Source organism: Chelonoidis abingdonii, chromosome 5 (assembly GCF_003597395.2).
Source record: "Chelonoidis abingdonii isolate Lonesome George chromosome 5, CheloAbing_2.0, whole genome shotgun sequence".
Taxonomy (NCBI): domain Eukaryota; kingdom Metazoa; phylum Chordata; order Testudines; family Testudinidae; genus Chelonoidis; species Chelonoidis abingdonii.
The window spans coordinates 14,090,395-14,106,559 of NC_133773.1; the positions used below are offsets into that span (position 1 = coordinate 14,090,395).

Here is a 16,165-nt window from a genome sequence, read left to right on the forward strand (position 1 = left end):
CTCCCAAGAATTACCACAATACAAATAATAAGCTGTATTCCCTTAGGGCAGAATCTGTGATACAAACTCTAAGAAAGCATTATGAAATGCTGATTCTCCAATTAAGGTTTATAATGTCTTGAAATGAAACTTCATCTCTGCTGGATGAGTAGTAACTAGATCAGGTATGGAATCATTATCAGGTTGTTCTAGAGTGTAACTGACACCATTATTATAAAAGGAATCCTTTTTAATCAGAATGACTGATCTAAAAATGCTCAGCTGTGGTTAGAGCTGGCAGCTCTGTGACCCTGCAGGGATCTGTAATGAATGCTGCCACGTGGAGGGGGATTTTTGAAGAGGAAATGAGTTCCCCACCCCCTTGGTGTTAAAAGTACATGCTCATTTTTTAGATGCCTTTTGGTAACAACCATTGCAATAGCTCCCTGGGATTTAGCCTAACAGAAAGAGGAAGATCTGAAGTGCACCTGGCATCTGACTGCGTGTTGACTGAAACTGCTCACTACCAGGTTCTCTGTAACCAGACTGCCAAAGTGTCTCACACTCTAGAAGACCACAGATGACGGACAAGACAATACTTGAAAAATTATCTGGACGTATACGAGGGACAAAACAAGAACTGTCCTGACCTCTTGCCCTTTACAAAGACCCCCTATTTACATGTAAATACCTCTTACAATAGATATGATGAATGCTCCCTGCAATTCAAGTTTTCCTTTCTATGTTTTTGTCTGTATGTATATGCACCTTCTTAGATCTCTCAGGTAGTAGATTTTGTTCTTTGGGGTAGGGATTGTGCCTTCATTTATGTTTGTACATCACCTAGCATGCTATAGGTACTACTGGAAACAAGAAGCAACTATTACATAAAGTTGACCTCTTAGGAATTTTTATTTTCTCAGATTGTAACTCCCCTAACATGTTGTTGCTTTTCTTTGCTAAACGCTGTACGCCATGGAGAAGTTAGGACTGGCCATTGCTAAAGGTGCCTTAACACATTATGGGCCTGCTTTGCATCTCACTGCACATGGGTGTAAGTCAAGAGTACCTCCATGGAAATCAATGGAGTGAAGTGGTAAAACTTGTGTGAGAGAAGAATTGTGCATGTTGGACTTCCTGCAGCACTGCATGCATATTATATATATAAGTATTATCAAGCTTTTATTTTTATGGTAGCATCCACTACATGCTAAGTGATTTCCAAACACTCAAGGAGGGCAGTCCTTCACCAGGTGCTCACAATCTAAAAAGGGACAGAGATAAGAAGACAGAGACTGGGGAAGGGGAATAGCAAAGAGAGAATGCATATTCAAGTCCACTGCAAGCAGCATAGAACCTTAAAGGTAGGCAGGATAGAGTCCCTTGCAGATGAGCTGCGGGAGGGAGGAAGCCACATGAAAGGAGGTGCAGAGAGGATCCTGCGACTAGCTGATGTGGGGAGACGGGCCAAGTGCAGGTCAGGAAGCAGTGTCCTGAAGGCCATCCCTCTCTAGCTCTTCACTTCTTTTTTACAGCATCCTTCACTGGTTGAAAATGTTCATTAGTGACTGTTTCCAGAAGCCTCCTTATTATGAGGACCTAACAGAGATGTAAGTGGTGCATAGGCCTTGTGCTATCCATGCACAGAGGTGAATTTTACCCTCTACCCCTTACTGAAATGCTCTGGGGACCAGCACAGCACCTGGCAAAGCAAGCACAGCAGTGTAGGACAGGAGTGGAGAAGCATACTGAATCCAGTTGAGATGGCAGAGACTGGTTAGGAGGATGCCTATAAGCAACTGTGGGCTGGACTTTGGCCAAAAAACATCCCTACTTTCGTGAAAGTACCATGGGACCTTTATTGTCATGAGAGATCAGAACCCCATTTTACCTCTCATCTAAAAGAAAGCACCTCCATCAGGATAGCACTCCATCCCTACGCAGGCCCAAGTTCTGCCAGCACCTGTTACACTACCTCTGCAACACTGATATTTCCTCTCTGGTGCTGGAGGTCTCATCCTAATGCTTATGACAGACCCAGCAGTGCTTAGCTTATGACAGCCTGTGAGATCATAGCCTGCGAGGGGACACCTGCAGAGGCACTAGAACAAATTAATACCTAGAATGGGCAGCACAGATCAATGTTCATGTCACGCTCCCCCCTCGGTACCCGGCCCAGACTGGGAAAGCCAATGATGCAACCAGTGGGCCAAATTCAGTGATGATGAATCCTGGTCACAACCACCTGGAGTACATTGCGCATACACCAAGAGGAATACCTAGAATAACTAACTTCAGCAGTTATGTCAGATTAGGCCCATTGTTTGTATTATGTAATTTACAAAATACAACGGTGTCTAAAATCTGGCATAACTGTGTAATGCAGTGGGCCTAATGTGGCGTTCCATGGGCAGTGCCCAGACTCCTTCAGTGGATACTTTAGCTACACTGTTTGAACAAATTCTGTTTTGGGACTGGCTCTTCAGTGGGTGTAAACTGGCATAGCTCCACTGAAGTCTATGCAGCTATGCTGATTAACGCCAATGAAGGATGTGGCCCTTAGCCTGTGCAATTTTTAAGCCATCTTTATTTTCCTTTTTGTCTATATGAATGTTTCCTTTTATAGTTTCCACTCTTAGTCATGAGAGGCAGCTAATCTGTTCTCCCACCCTTTGAAAGGGGTGGGAGGGAATCAAACACAAACTGACTGAAGTGATTCTGTCATTAACAAATGCAGAAAGGCATGTCAGATGGCAGAATGAGTCATAGTAAATGATGTCTGATGCACTCAAAAACACTGATCTGGTGAGTTAAGCTGACATATACCATACCCAGCAACAGTTCTATGTGAAACAAGCGCAGGTGCTAGTTTGTTTAAAAACCAAACCACGGAGCAGGTGCAGCTTTTCTTATTAATATAAATATTTAACCACAGGGGGGAAAACAAGAGACCTTTCAAACTAACATTAAAGTTGACTTAGATGGCAAGAAGATTCAGTAATATAGATTTAAGGCTGAAAACTCAGGTTGACACTCCAGCCTTGGCTCAGCGGTTGTCTACACAAACATTTAATGGCTAGTAAACGGGTGTAAGTCTAACCCACACTAGCTGCCACTGACTGATTGGCTGTGTGGCCCCTGCTGACATGTGCTAACACTTCTTTCGTGGATTTTGATCTAGCCCTGTTTCAAAGTGAGGTAGCTGCCATGCACTAAGGAACTGCCGTGCGTGGCAGCGGGGTCCATACACACAGTTAATGCATGGCAGGCTAAAGTGGGGTAGATTTACACCCCACTTTGCCACAAGCTAAATGTTCCCATCTTCTTCTTCCATCTAATAATGATAGTAGATGCTAGTAGTTAAGGTTGCCAAACAGTTTCTGTTATCATCCTTTTTTCACATGCTCACCTTCCCGAGTAAGGGTTGGCAAGCATCCCAGGGGTGCAGTTGCAACAAAGTCCTCTTGCTTGGAGTGGGGAGGAGGTGGCAGCACCATGCACTGAGGTGTTGCTTATTTCCTCTCTCGCACCAGGCCAGCTCACTGACTGGCACATGGAGCCAAGGCTCTGACCTCTCTCCAACCCACCCCCTCCTGCCCAATTACACTCACGGTGGGGTGGAGGAACAGCTGCTGAGCAGCCCCTGCTTTCACCATGCCCATGCTAGTGCCATGATCAGTGTGGGTCCCATGTGGCTGGACTTGGGCGTGGGGACTTCCTCTTACAGCCTGCATAGAACCAAGACCCTATTGGCAAAAAAGCTGTAAGCCTGAGCCTTCTGTCACTGAAGTCAGAAGCAAACCAGAGGGTGAAGTCTGGCTCCATTGACGTCAATGGCAAAACTTTTATTGACTTCAATGATCAGGGTGGGTCAATGGGCAGGGGCCTGGATTTCACTCTCTGGCTTTAGTGGGAGCAAGATCAGGCCCTATACGGCCCACACTGCAATGCTGCCAATCCCAGGAACTCAAAAATCGTGAGTCAGGCTTCCAAAATCTTGAGGTTTTTAAAAAAAATAAATCAGTAAAGGTTGGGTTCATTTTATTTGCCTTTTTGCTTCATGATCCTTTAGGGCTCATGTTTTAAGGAGTTTTGCTGCAACCCTGAAGGCTGGAAACTTTAATTTAAAAAAAAAATTAAAGCTGAGACTCTCCTATAATCACATGCCTCACTTCAGAGGCAAAGCTGTTAGGATACTAGTAAATACTTAAAAAGTAAAGTACCTGGCATGCAGATGAAACAGTCTAATCCAAAAATAAGGGCCCAATCTGAGTGTGCAGGGGCGGAGGGGAGAGGGTATGTGTGCAGTCAAAATTAGGCTCTCAAGAATGTAATTTGCCAGGGTGCCTAAAGTTAGCGTCCTAAATCCATCTTTAGGCTCCTAAATATGTGGCCGGATTTCCAGGGGTGCTGCCTACTGAACTCAACAGGATCACCCAGGATGTAAATCAGCACCTAATTTTGTCCTCGGGGACTACATAGTTCTAAAATATTCATGGATGTTGAGCTTTGATTTTTTTTTAATTAAACCCTCCTGCTTAGGCAGAGCTGGCCAGAATCAGCCTCCTTTGCATATTCTGCTTTCTGCTGCTTTCGTTTTCTTTTTTTTTAAACCTATCTTTGGATTATGGAACAAATGACTGAAACAAATAGCAGTTGGCGAACAGAAACTCCCTCATGGTTAACTCAAAGCTTATTTTTAAACCTGTGCTAAAGGTGGAGCTCAGCATGCATCCGACAGCGATAGCATAAGAAAGTGTCATATAACATCTAGATAGAAACGCTTTCTAGATATCTTGGTATACAGAAGAAGAGACAGAAGGGCAACTTCTGCTTTTACAGATAGGCAGCCCCACTGACTGACTGACTGTACTGGGGGCTGCATAGATCTGAGACACAGTGGGATTAAGCCAAAAGAATTGTGACAAACTGAATCATAGAATATCAGTGGTGGAAGGGAGGTCATCTAGTCCAGGCCCCTGGTCAAATCAGGATTAATCACCAGGCAGATTTTTGCCCCAGATCCCTAAATAGCCCCCTGAAGAACTGAACTCACAACCCTGGGTTTAGCAGGCCAATGTTCAAACCACTGAACTATCCCTCCCTCTGTTGTGGAAGCCTTGTGACTGACAACCACCCGTTCCCCCCATTGATGAAGCCTTCCATAAAGATACTTGTTAGTCCAGTACAAATGCTCTTTGCATTGTATTAGTGTCCCAAGATGCATCTGTGTTCAATCATGCCCCTCTTACAGTCAATGACAAAACTCCCATTGACTCTAATAGGTACAAGATCCGGATCACAGTTAGTAAGATGTACAGTGAAGGAAGAGAGCATGTGAGTAGTTATCTTACCTAGGGCAGTATATGTCCAAGACACATTCCATTCACAAACACTAAATCTAGATCTCCCAGGCAGCAAGGTCAGGTGGGTACAGCCTAAAATGGGAGTGAAGAGATTTGAAGGTGTTCTGTTCATGGCTCTATTATTCACTTGCTTTGCTGCGCTTCATTTTTGCCCTCTGTAAAGTGGAGGTGGGGGAATAATTTATATAATTTCTTTTGTAAGATGCTCTGAGACCTGTGGATGAAATGATGTTGGACATGTCACTTAGGCCTGGTCTACACTGGGGAGGGGGAGCGATCTAGGTTACGCAACTTCAGCGACGTACTTAGATTGACTTACTGTTGTGTCTTCACCACGGTGAGTCGTCTGCTGCTGCTCCCCTGTTGACTCTGTCTGCACCTCTTGCTGCGGTGGAGTACAGGAGTCAATGGGAGAGCACTCGGGGATTGATTTATCACATCTAGACTAATAAACCGATCCCCACTGAATTGATCGCTGCCCGCTGATCTGGCAGGTAGTGTAGACATACCCTAAGTCTCCTTGTGCCTCTGTTCTCTGTGGAATAGGGGTGCTGGAGAGGAGATGGACACTGTCGTCATAAAGTCACCCATTGAAATTACACCCATCACTGAGCTGATCATGGGATATACACCCCGTAACTGAGGTGCATTGGTATCCTGTGGAGGCATCAGAAGGGAACAGGGGTTCCTCAGTCTGCCTGTGCAGACATTAACAGGCAAGGCAAGGTACAATTACTACTGCCTACTCATCTCTTAGCTTGTCTAAGCAGAGGGGCAGTGCTCTGGAGCAGATAAAGCACCAGGTTGGGATTCAGGAAACCCGAGTTCTATTTCCAGTTCTGTCACTTCACCTCTGTTTATCCTTCATCTTGTCTATTTAGATTACAAACTCTCTGGGCAAGGACTGGCTCTTCTTATGTATCCGTACACAGGGGCGGCTCCAGGCACCAGCGCAGCAAGCACGTACTTGGGGCGGCAAGCCGGGGGGTGGGTGTGTGCGCCAGTCGCAGTGAGGCCCCGACAGTCAGGGAGTCTTCAGCGGCCTTTCTGTGGGAGGTCCTGTGGCTTTGGCGGCAATTCGGTGGCGGGTACGCCAAAGGCGCAGCACCGGTAGATCACCCGCAGAACTGCTGCAGAATCTGCAGGACCGCCAGATCATCCGCTGAACCGCCGCAGAATCCGCAGGACCGGCAGACCTCCCGCAGAAAGGCCGCCAAAGGCTCCCTGACTGCCATGCTTGGGGCGGCAAAATACATAGATCCACCTCTGTCTGCACAGTGCCCAAGTACGGTGGGTCTCTGAGCCTGAATCCTCCAGCTGCTAGTACAGTACAAAGAATAGTAGCCCAAACATGTGATTTTAAAGTCAGATTTCTCAGGACATCTCAGGACTAGAAGCAAGAGTGGCGTTCCACTGTCAATCTGGGAATCACTCCTGCCCCACACCCATTCCTAGCCCTCTGTGTAACTGCCTGTAAACGTGTCACTGGTCTAGGAATGAACATGATCCATCCTGGCCCTAGCACCAACATAATTTGGTGGCCCTTTGGAATCCTTTGCTGTCCTACTGCTTGCTTGGCAGCACACCGACTTAAAAGTGCTGCAATGATTCTACCCATCAGTAGATCTTTGAAAGAACCAAAATCTTCACTTGAGCATTAAACCAATTGCAGTGTCTGGTTTCAGCACGCCCAACCACATCTTACAGCGGTGTTAGAGAGCTAGCACTCTGGGCTGTTATTTTAGGAAACAAATAGCTCTATCATTTGCACACACCCTTATAGGCAGATGACACTCCTCTAAACTCAACTTCTTCAAAAGAAGGGAAGGCAGGATGAAGACCTCTTTGTTACTGTGGGGAGTCCTGGCAGTTTTCTTGGGGGCTGCTCTTGTGGCAGGTAGGTGTGAAATGAAATGAAGACCATTATAAATGATGCTTAAATATAAACTTGCATTTGGGTAGCTCGGCTGAACAGCCACCTTGCATCAGTGATCTTACTAGGCAGGCAAGACAAGCATCCCTCTGCTAGGTCCAGACCCAACACCCACTGAAATCAGTCTTTACCAGACTTATTTGGGGCCTTTGTCTGTCTCTGCACCCAAGGAGTGCTGTTTTGAAAAATCCCTATTGCAATGCTACGAGAGTGATGGCTAGCTACTCAGGAACGCCTTGGTATTAGCTGTGTGGTTCTCAAACTTTTCTATTGGTGACCCCTTTCACACAACAAGCCTCGGAGTGCAATTCCCCTTATAAATTAATTTTTAAAAAATATTTAACACTATTATAAATGCTGGAGGCAAGCGGGGTTTGAGGTGGAGGTTGACAGCTCATGACCCCTCGTGTAATGAACTCACAACCCCCTGAGGGGTCCCGACCCCCAGTTTGAGAACTCCTCTTTTAATCAGAGGTTCTGCATGGATGAGCTGAAAGTCCAGGTGTTTTCTCTTCCTCCTACCCAGGAAACTCACAAGACTGATTTTGCCTAGCTAGAATTAAAGGCTTCTAAATACTTCTTTCTGAGTGGATCTGGCTGTTACAATAGGGGATTCTGATCTCATTATAATTTTATACCACGTAACTCTGCTGATTTAAATGGAGATATTCCTGGGTTACACTGGTCTAAATGAGATGAGAATAATATTGTCCATAGAGAATAGTAAAAATAGTTGACAGGTAGTACATACTGACTATTTATGTGACTTTTTTATACAATGGTGTAACTTGAGTTACACCAGAGGTATATTTGGGTCAAATTCTATTCTGTATTCTATTCTGCTGTTAACGGGAACAGTACATCGCCAGGGTCCATTACATCCTGCATTTTCTCTAATCTTGATAACATGAAGAACTACATTTTGCATTAGTTTATAACTTCTTTAAAAGTATTGATTTCATCACGATGTAGCTGAATGCAGAATTTGGCTGCAGAAGTGTACAAGAATCGGTGACAGTGGTCGATTATCAAATATGCACCAGGTCAACTGAGAGCTGAACTTGCTTCTTCTCGTTGTAATTATTATAGCCTCTAATGTGTGTGCAACTCACAATGAGGTGTATGTGAGCTAAGCACCTCTCTGGGAGCATAATTTGGCCCATTTGTTTTTAAATGAATCCATTTTGTGTCTAATTGAATTTATTCTTGCTTTAATAATGGAAACGGTTTAAAATTCAGCAGTATGTGAGTAGCCATTTTGCAATTTCTTTGCTTTTTTAACGTGCTGCAGATGATTATTTATTGATTTTATTGAATGCCACATCCAAATAGCATGGCATTTTACATGACAACCCACTGTTAAGTGAGACATTTCTCATGAAAATCCATTTTACACTCAGCCACATGCAGAATAGATTTATCCAACCTCGAGGGATCATAAGCAGCTCTCCCAATGCGCTATTTAACCACCGCTAAACTTTGCTTTTCCCAAGGAGTCTTTGTTTGCTCCACTGGGACATGGAGACATTATTATAGAGCTGAAGAGCCCGGGATGATGGTGTCTTTTCACTTTTGTGATTTGCAAGAGGTTTTAAATTTTACAAAAATTATAGAGCAATTATTAAACGTAATTACATTTGCTATTACTATTATAAGTGAAGTCAATGGAGTTGCACCATGGATGAATCTGGCTCATTATTTTTAGCATACCATAATAGTCTTTAGTGAACATTTAGGAAGACATGATGCAGTCTGAATAATAGTTACAGAATTAAGGCCTGATCCAAAGGCTAAGCCAGTGGGAGTCTACTGACTTCAATGGCCTTTGGAGCAAACCCTCGGAGAGGACAGTTACATACGCGATACATACTACAGTTACAAAACATCAGAAGGAGATGGAGAGGAAGAAGAAAAGGCTCTAGAGGTGAAATCTGAAAAGAGATCAAGAATCACTGAGGCAGAGACACAGGAAGGATCTCTTCTTTCAGAGAAAAGGATTATTGTTTCACCAGTTAACTAGATTGTAGAGGGGGCAGAGACCAGAGAAGGAAAAGGGCCATGAAACCCGAATCATAGTTATACGTCAAATACAATTATGGAGTTTTGTATTTTGGGCCTTAGTAAGGGGATATGAAAGTACTGTGGCGTCAGAAAAGTGCAGTGTAAACAGAATTATATTCTAGCTGCATTATTTGCCTTACATTAGTGCCTACAGGTCCCTAAGTAAGTTTGGCTCTACTGCACTAGGTGCTTTCTCTCACTACAATACCTGCCTCACAGAGCTTACTGCTTAAATAGACTGCACAGGGGTGGGGATGGGAAACTGAGGCATACAGAGAATTTACTATCTCAAGGTTACACAGCAGGTCAACGGCAAAGCCAGGAACAGAACACAGGACTCCTGAGTCCCAGGGAAGTGCTCTAGCCACTAGATAACAGTGCCTTTATTTCTAGTGAGGGATGGCCTGGCAGAGGTTTCAGTCAGGATTAAAAACAGCATCAGAGGGTAGTTAAGAAAGGAAAGTCTTTGGAATGTGCTGGAATGGGAAGATCTGAATCCCAGCCAACTCTTAGCATCTGAAATCAGATGCTGCCTCTAAGTTTGCACTCACACACCGAGTACAATCCCCTGCACATGCCACCCATAGAATTCATCACTTGTGTGAGCCAGGTGCACTCAAGTGCAAAACCGTGTGTGCAAAAATGGAGACCCCGCAGAAAGCCAGCTCTTTGGTGACTCAAAAAATGCAGTTCTCCCATATTCACAGAGCCACTTTAGGACTATGGAACTTTTGAGTCCCATGAAAAAGTAAGGGCTTAAGTGGGACCAAAGGCGTACATCTACATTGCAGCTGCTTCCCAGCTCAAAACAGACAGAAGTGCTAGTTCTGCTCAAGCTAGTATTCTAAAAAATAGCAGTGTGGCCAGGGGTAGCAGGGGCTGGCTGGCTGACTACCCATCTGCCCAGCCCCCCAGATACAAGCTACCAGCAGTGCTGGTGTGGCCACCACTCTGCTATTTTTGAGCTAGCACATCTGAGGTCTGTCTGCTTCAGCTAGGAAGCACAGTTTGTGAGGTGGGGGATTCCCAGAGTTGGGGGAGGGGTCTCAAGTCCCAGCCAAGTGCCTCTGCACGGACAGCAACAAACCTCCCTCCTAGGAGGCTGGGCGTCCACCCCCGGCACAAGCACCAAGACCCAGGTCAGGCTCCCTGGTAGGAGTTACACAGCTGCACCCCTCCTGTCCTGCACCTCTCCTCTCTGGGGTCAGTCAAACCTGTCCATTCACTCTGAGGCTGACATGGATTGGTGCATCTTGCCCTGTGGTCTCAGATTTGCTAACTCCATGCGGTGTGTCAGGAAGAGTCCCCTTTGGCACACTGCAGCAGCTAGCAGCTCTCCAAGCAGCTCCTCAGTCAGGTTCAGTCTCTCCCCCAACTCAGGGGGTGGTGCTCAATTCTTTCTTTTCTCTCTCCACATCTCAGTCTGACTCTTATTCCCTATCCCACCCACCTCTGTTCATTGGCTCAAACCGTCTCAGCTGGTCCATAGTTAATGCTGGGTCCTTGTTTTTATAGTGGCTTTCCCTCCCACCCAGCCAATCTGAATCTTTTCATTTTCCTGCCTGATCCCAAACAAACTAGGAGTGGGAAGGGTTCCTGAGGCTGACTCTAACCAAGTAGCTCCAGCCCCAATGGCCAGAGTCCTCTTTCAAACCCAGTGAATGCTCCAGAGGTGCCCAAATACAATCTGGGACCTAGCTAGTTATCTGCAGCTGTATTTCGCCAGTCTGCACACAGGTTTGCAGTTCTGGCGGGATATGCAAACCAAGGGGTTTTATTGCACTGAAGTTGGTTTCTACCTTTGGAGAATTGGCCCTGAGTGTTGGAGGGTCAAGTTTATGGATCTGTTTCTTCTATGGGTGAATCTGACTGTGTAAAGACAAAGTCACTACTTAGGAGCTATAAAAATGCCCAAACTTTAGCTGAAGAGTTTCAGAATTGCCAGTGGGAACTCCCCACTGACCACTGTGTTCTCCCTGTGCTTTGGAGGAGTAACTATGAAGTCAGGACTGGTTCTGACAGTGCTGCTGAAGCTGCCCAGCATTGGGCAGACCCCACCACCCTGAGGAGCTGGTCGGATTTGTTACTGCTCATGCTTCAGGCAGTTTTGGGATGGCAGAGCTCTGTGTTGGTGCTAACTTGATGTAGCGCATAGAAGTGGGGTAGTGATTTCCCATTAAATAGCTTGTGAGCCCTCTTTTGGCCCTCATGGTCTTCTGTTTCAGAAGCTAGAGTATACATGAGGCTAGGCCTTCCATGTTATTTATGTTTAGGATACACAGTTATTTGGACCATACTTGGTCCATTGTGGTTCCTTTGTATTCTGCATAAGGAGCAAAAGACAACCCTTGAGTTGCCTGGTGTGGAGCAGAACATCTTCCTTGGCTCAAGCTGGGGTATTGGTACAGGTTCTGCACTCCTGTTTAACCGGAAACCTGCACCTTTTGTCTCTCAGACCCTCTCCAGCTATGCATAATTTGTGGCTTCATTCCCTACTGCCCCACCCTTTCAGACCCAGCTGTTTGAGTAAGTGGTGGAAGGAGATCACACTGACTTTGCGGCTAAGCAGTGGGGGATTCAGTTTTGCAGGAGGACTTGCAATGACTGAGCAGATGTTAGAGGAGACCCACATTGTACATTACTGAGTGGTTGATAAAATGCCTGAAAAATACAGTAAGTCAATTCCAGGAACCGGGAAGAATTTTCTTTTCTCTTGTTTTTCTCTCCTTTTAAAACCCATCCTGTGTTCCCAGGTTATGAGGATGAGGAGGCGGAAGAGCATGTCCTAGTTGATAACAAGTGTAAATGTGCGAGGGTGACCTCAAAGTTTGTCCCTTCTAAAGATAATCCTGAGGAAGACGTCCTGGTGAGAAACATACGAGTCATGTAAGTGGCAAACAATGCTTGATTTGAAGCAGGGAAAGATGAGATGACACGGCACAGCAGGTTCCTTTTCTTTGTCTCACTTCAGCATATTAGTTACGGGACGTGAGAGGGTTTCATTATGTCCCGGTTTTCATGTCATAGTGTAAGTAATGATGATTTAATTGACACCCATCTAGTGCTCCAATGGCCTGTAGTGTACAGTGCTGAAATGGCTCATGTCACACTACATGTTGCTGCATTCCAGCTGCATGGTGCTTCATCCATCAGTCCAAAAGACAGCTCAGAAATGTTTCTGAAGGATTGACAGTAGCTTTGTAAGATACACTGATGGAGACAAGAGTAGCCTTTCTCCTGTCCTGATAATTAGGGACACTGGCTGGCACAGAACATAGGATTGCCATTCCAGAGTGGACCCCTGGTCCAGCAAGTCTGAGATTTTGTCCCTGGGAGAGGCCAATGCCAAACTCCCATGATGCAATTAGCTAGTTAATTGTCCGCTCACAGGGACTAATTCTGCATTCTTTACTCCCACCGAGTGAGGGATCTTTTGACTGAGTAAGGAGGGCAGCATTGGAGCCATGGAAGTTCAGGAAGAGATCACTTTAAGAAAGTGAGCGAGTCAGTTACCCACCCACCCACCTGAAAGTGAGCTAGTCTCATATGTGTTGTGTCCCAGTTTCCACCAGCTCAAGAGGGAGGAGGAACATCAGTGCCACAATGTCATTATTGAAAGCCTCATCTGTGGCAAGTGGCACTTGTTCCATCACTCACTAGTGGCCTAACATGATGCAGTGCTTTTACTCCCTCCAGTCTTTCTCTGGTGGTGTCTGGCAATGATGCAAGAAAGACCCTGTCACTCTACAGGGTACTGAAGGCTCAGTCCAGATATAACACTTATCCATTCTACAGATGAAGTATCTGAAACTTCACGGGGAGTTGAAGGGGAAGAGATGAAAATATCTGAGCACAGAACAAGATAAAAACGTGGATTCTGTGAATCAAAATAATCATGACACGTTATAGAGCTTGCAGAATTCATTAGAGCAATGTGTGGTCACTTGATAGTCCTGTTCTTTTTTTTTTCCCTTAGAGTCCCCCTGCTGAGCAGAAAGAACATCTCTGATCCCACCTCACCAGTGAGAACCACCTTTGTCTACCGGCTGTCTGAGCTGTGAGTAATTTTCTTTACTGCATTAATTTCAGAACACTTTGCCCTTCCATCTCACTGTCCAAATAGCAATGAATTAATCCTCACCATATCCCATTAGACAGATATGGGAATTCAGGCAGAAGTTGTGTGTCTTGTCCAAGGTTATAGGAATTGCTACAGACCTTGGGAACAGAATCCTCAACCTCTACACCAGTGACTTAACCACACACCTGTCCTTCCTACAGAGAGGAAATTCAGGATTTACCATGGTGAATTTAGATGTAGAAACTAAACAAATCCCTTCATAAAATGTAATTTTTTAAAATAGTGCCATCATGCACATAGCACCAATACATTAAAATCCAATACCCATGTGAGCTCATGGGGCAAAACAAGACCTTGACTACTAGTATAGACAGTGATGAAGCTAGCAGGAATCTCACCTCTGTTGAGGCTTAATCCAATGTTAGTGAGATTCACCTTACGTAAATGTAAGAAGTTGGGTCAAATTCTCTGCTGCTCTAACTCATGATTTTATCCTGAGTCTTGAAATATTTCATCTTTTAAGTAAAGTCCCAGCTCCTGGAGTCATGTGATCACAGGAGAATCCCAGAGTTCATTAAAGACAAAGGTGAGTTTCTAGCCCTCATGGTTGCAGAGAAAAGCTTGAAAAAGTCACCCAAGTGCACACTGAAAAACTGGAAAGCAAATAAAAAAAAAGAAACTCACATTTACTGCTAACTAAGCTCATCATTTTGGGGAGCTGACTCATCATTTTTGAAGGTTTGGGGGCTGGGCCCTGGTGCCAGAGAATTGGGCCATTTGCTCCTAAATCAGGATAGGCCCTAGCTACTCCAGAGCCTAAAGAGACAGCAAAGCCCGACTGACGTGTGACTGCCAAAGTAGCAGTGAAGACTTGAGCCCTCTCCCATGTGGTGGCCTCTTTCAGTGATTACTGCCTAAAATGCATTCCATCCTTTGTGTCTTCCAGCTGCAAAAAATGTGATCCTACAGAAGTGGAGCTGGGTGACCGGATAGTGACTGCTGAGCAGAGCAACAACTGCAGCAGTTCCGAAACCTGCTACACCTATAACAGGAACAAATGCTACACCAAAACCTTCCCATTTTTCTATGCTGGGAAGATCAACACCGTCCAAGCAGCCCTGACTCCAGAATCCTGCTACGCTGATTAGATTAAACCACTGCTGTTAGAGTGCCTTGTTATACTGTCATTTGCCCCCACAGACCAAAACACATTTATATTAGCATGGTAAGAAAGACAGTGTCTCAAATATCAGCGCCTCACAGTTAACATGCTAGCTACGTGAAAAGTAATGCCTTCCTTCTATAGCACCCGGTGGTAATAAATCTAACTGAATAACTAAGCCAATTATGCACGGTGGGCAAAATCCTATACTGCAAGGCAGATCCTCAGCTGGTATAAATCAATGTAACTGCCTTGAAAATCAAAGGAGCTACACTAACTTACATGAGCGGAGGATCTGGCTTGGACAGTTCATTCAGTCCTGCCTCAGATGAAGTTCTCATTAAAGTCAGTGGGAGTTTTGCCCTAGTAATAAAGACAGGATTTGTTCTTCTCTATATATAGAAACAGTGACATCCAAATGCCATGCCAGTGTTTGGATTCAGCTTTCCACGATTATGTTTTCCAAAGCAATTTCTCCAGGGTCATGGTCTTTTTGGTTAATACCTTTTAGCCCAGAGAGACAGCATTCCTGCACATAAAATATCAGTGTGCCAGTTGAGATGGCCCCTTGTTTGTGCTCTTTTGGAAAACCCCACTTAGATGATCTAAAATAATTCTTTGCATAAACTTTAAGTAACACAAGACCATACTGTTAGACTCCCATCTGTGAGCATAATAGAAATCAGTGCCATTATTGAGAAGGAGGTCATTCAGGATGGGGCTTTCAAAGATGCCTATGGGATTTGGAAACCCAGTTTCTATTCATTTTTAATGGGCATCCTAATCCCTTATGTGGCTTTGAAAATCACATTCGCAGTGTATCCCTGCATATTTAGAGAAGACTGAGGATGCTGCTACTCTTGAGTATTTTTAAATGGTGCCAAAATACCATGTGTTACGGGAATGGTAAATTATTCTTTCCCTATATATTCGAGATTGAGCTACTTACCAATGATATTTCACTGCTCTGTGTTTCCATACTGACAATTATTAATATTTTCTCAAATTCATCCAACACTGAGGAGACCAAATTATTTCTTTTAGTTTAAATAAATAAATGGCCTAGGCCCTGATTCTGCATTCAGAGGTGCATTGGCAGCCTTTGGGTTTGCACGAATCTGACTGCATGAATGGGGCCCTAGTTAGATTCCTTTCTCTTGTTTGTAGAAGGAATTCTCGCCCATCAAAGAGGCTGATATCGCATTGCACTGTTCGTCACATTTGAGTGCATCATCCCTTTTGTTTTCACTAAACAGTCATGTATGAAAGTCCATAAACTGTGTGGAGCATTACCCCTGAGAAGACTGATACATTCCTCCTTGTTATAAAAATTGGTTGCACATCCCTAGGCTATTTTGAGAAACCCTGGCATATTTCATGTTGCAACAAAATAGAGCAAGACCCATGTACCCATGATTTCAGCTTTGTTAGCAAGATTGAAGTAATTAAATAGATTTTTCTGCAACTATCTGTGTGTGAAATTTAAATGGCATTAAAAGGAAGAGTCTGGTCTGTACTGGTTTTCTTCCAATCTTGCAGGTGAAGAAGAAGAAGAATTTGCATTTAATAACTGACTATAGTTA

At 44.6% G+C, this 16,165-nt stretch overlaps 1 protein-coding gene and 1 long non-coding RNA gene across 2 annotated transcripts in view; both read left to right on the forward strand.

Moving 5' to 3' along the window:
* The window catches only part of LOC142046862 (uncharacterized), a 137,930-nt gene extending 121,883 nt beyond the window's left edge, over window positions 1-16,047 (forward strand). The window contains exon 2 of the long non-coding RNA XR_012655909.1: window positions 15,269-16,047. This is a non-coding gene — a long non-coding RNA (uncharacterized LOC142046862). The remainder of the gene's footprint in view (window positions 1-15,268) is intronic.
* JCHAIN (joining chain of multimeric IgA and IgM) lies at window positions 7,099-16,047 on the forward strand. The gene is made up of 4 exons (XM_032768093.2): window positions 7,099-7,242; window positions 12,093-12,225; window positions 13,316-13,396; window positions 14,367-16,047. Exons 1-4 carry the CDS (start codon window positions 7,179-7,181, stop codon window positions 14,566-14,568), a joined length of 480 nt encoding a protein of 159 aa, XP_032623984.1. The 5' UTR covers window positions 7,099-7,178; the 3' UTR covers window positions 14,569-16,047.
* Window positions 16,048-16,165: the final 118 nt, after the last annotated feature.

Excerpts from the sequence above, each read along its gene's own strand:
- JCHAIN (XM_032768093.2), top strand. The coding sequence starts at position 7,179 with ATGAAGACCTCTTTGTTACTGTGGGGAGTCCTGGCAGTTTTCTTGGGG. Across the intron at positions 7,243-12,092 it reads GGGGGCTGCTCTTGTGGCAG|GTTATGAGGATGAGGAGGCG; the intron begins GTAGGTGTGAAA and ends CTGTGTTCCCAG. Across the intron at positions 13,397-14,366 it reads GTCTACCGGCTGTCTGAGCT|CTGCAAAAAATGTGATCCTA; the intron begins GTGAGTAATTTT and ends TGTGTCTTCCAG.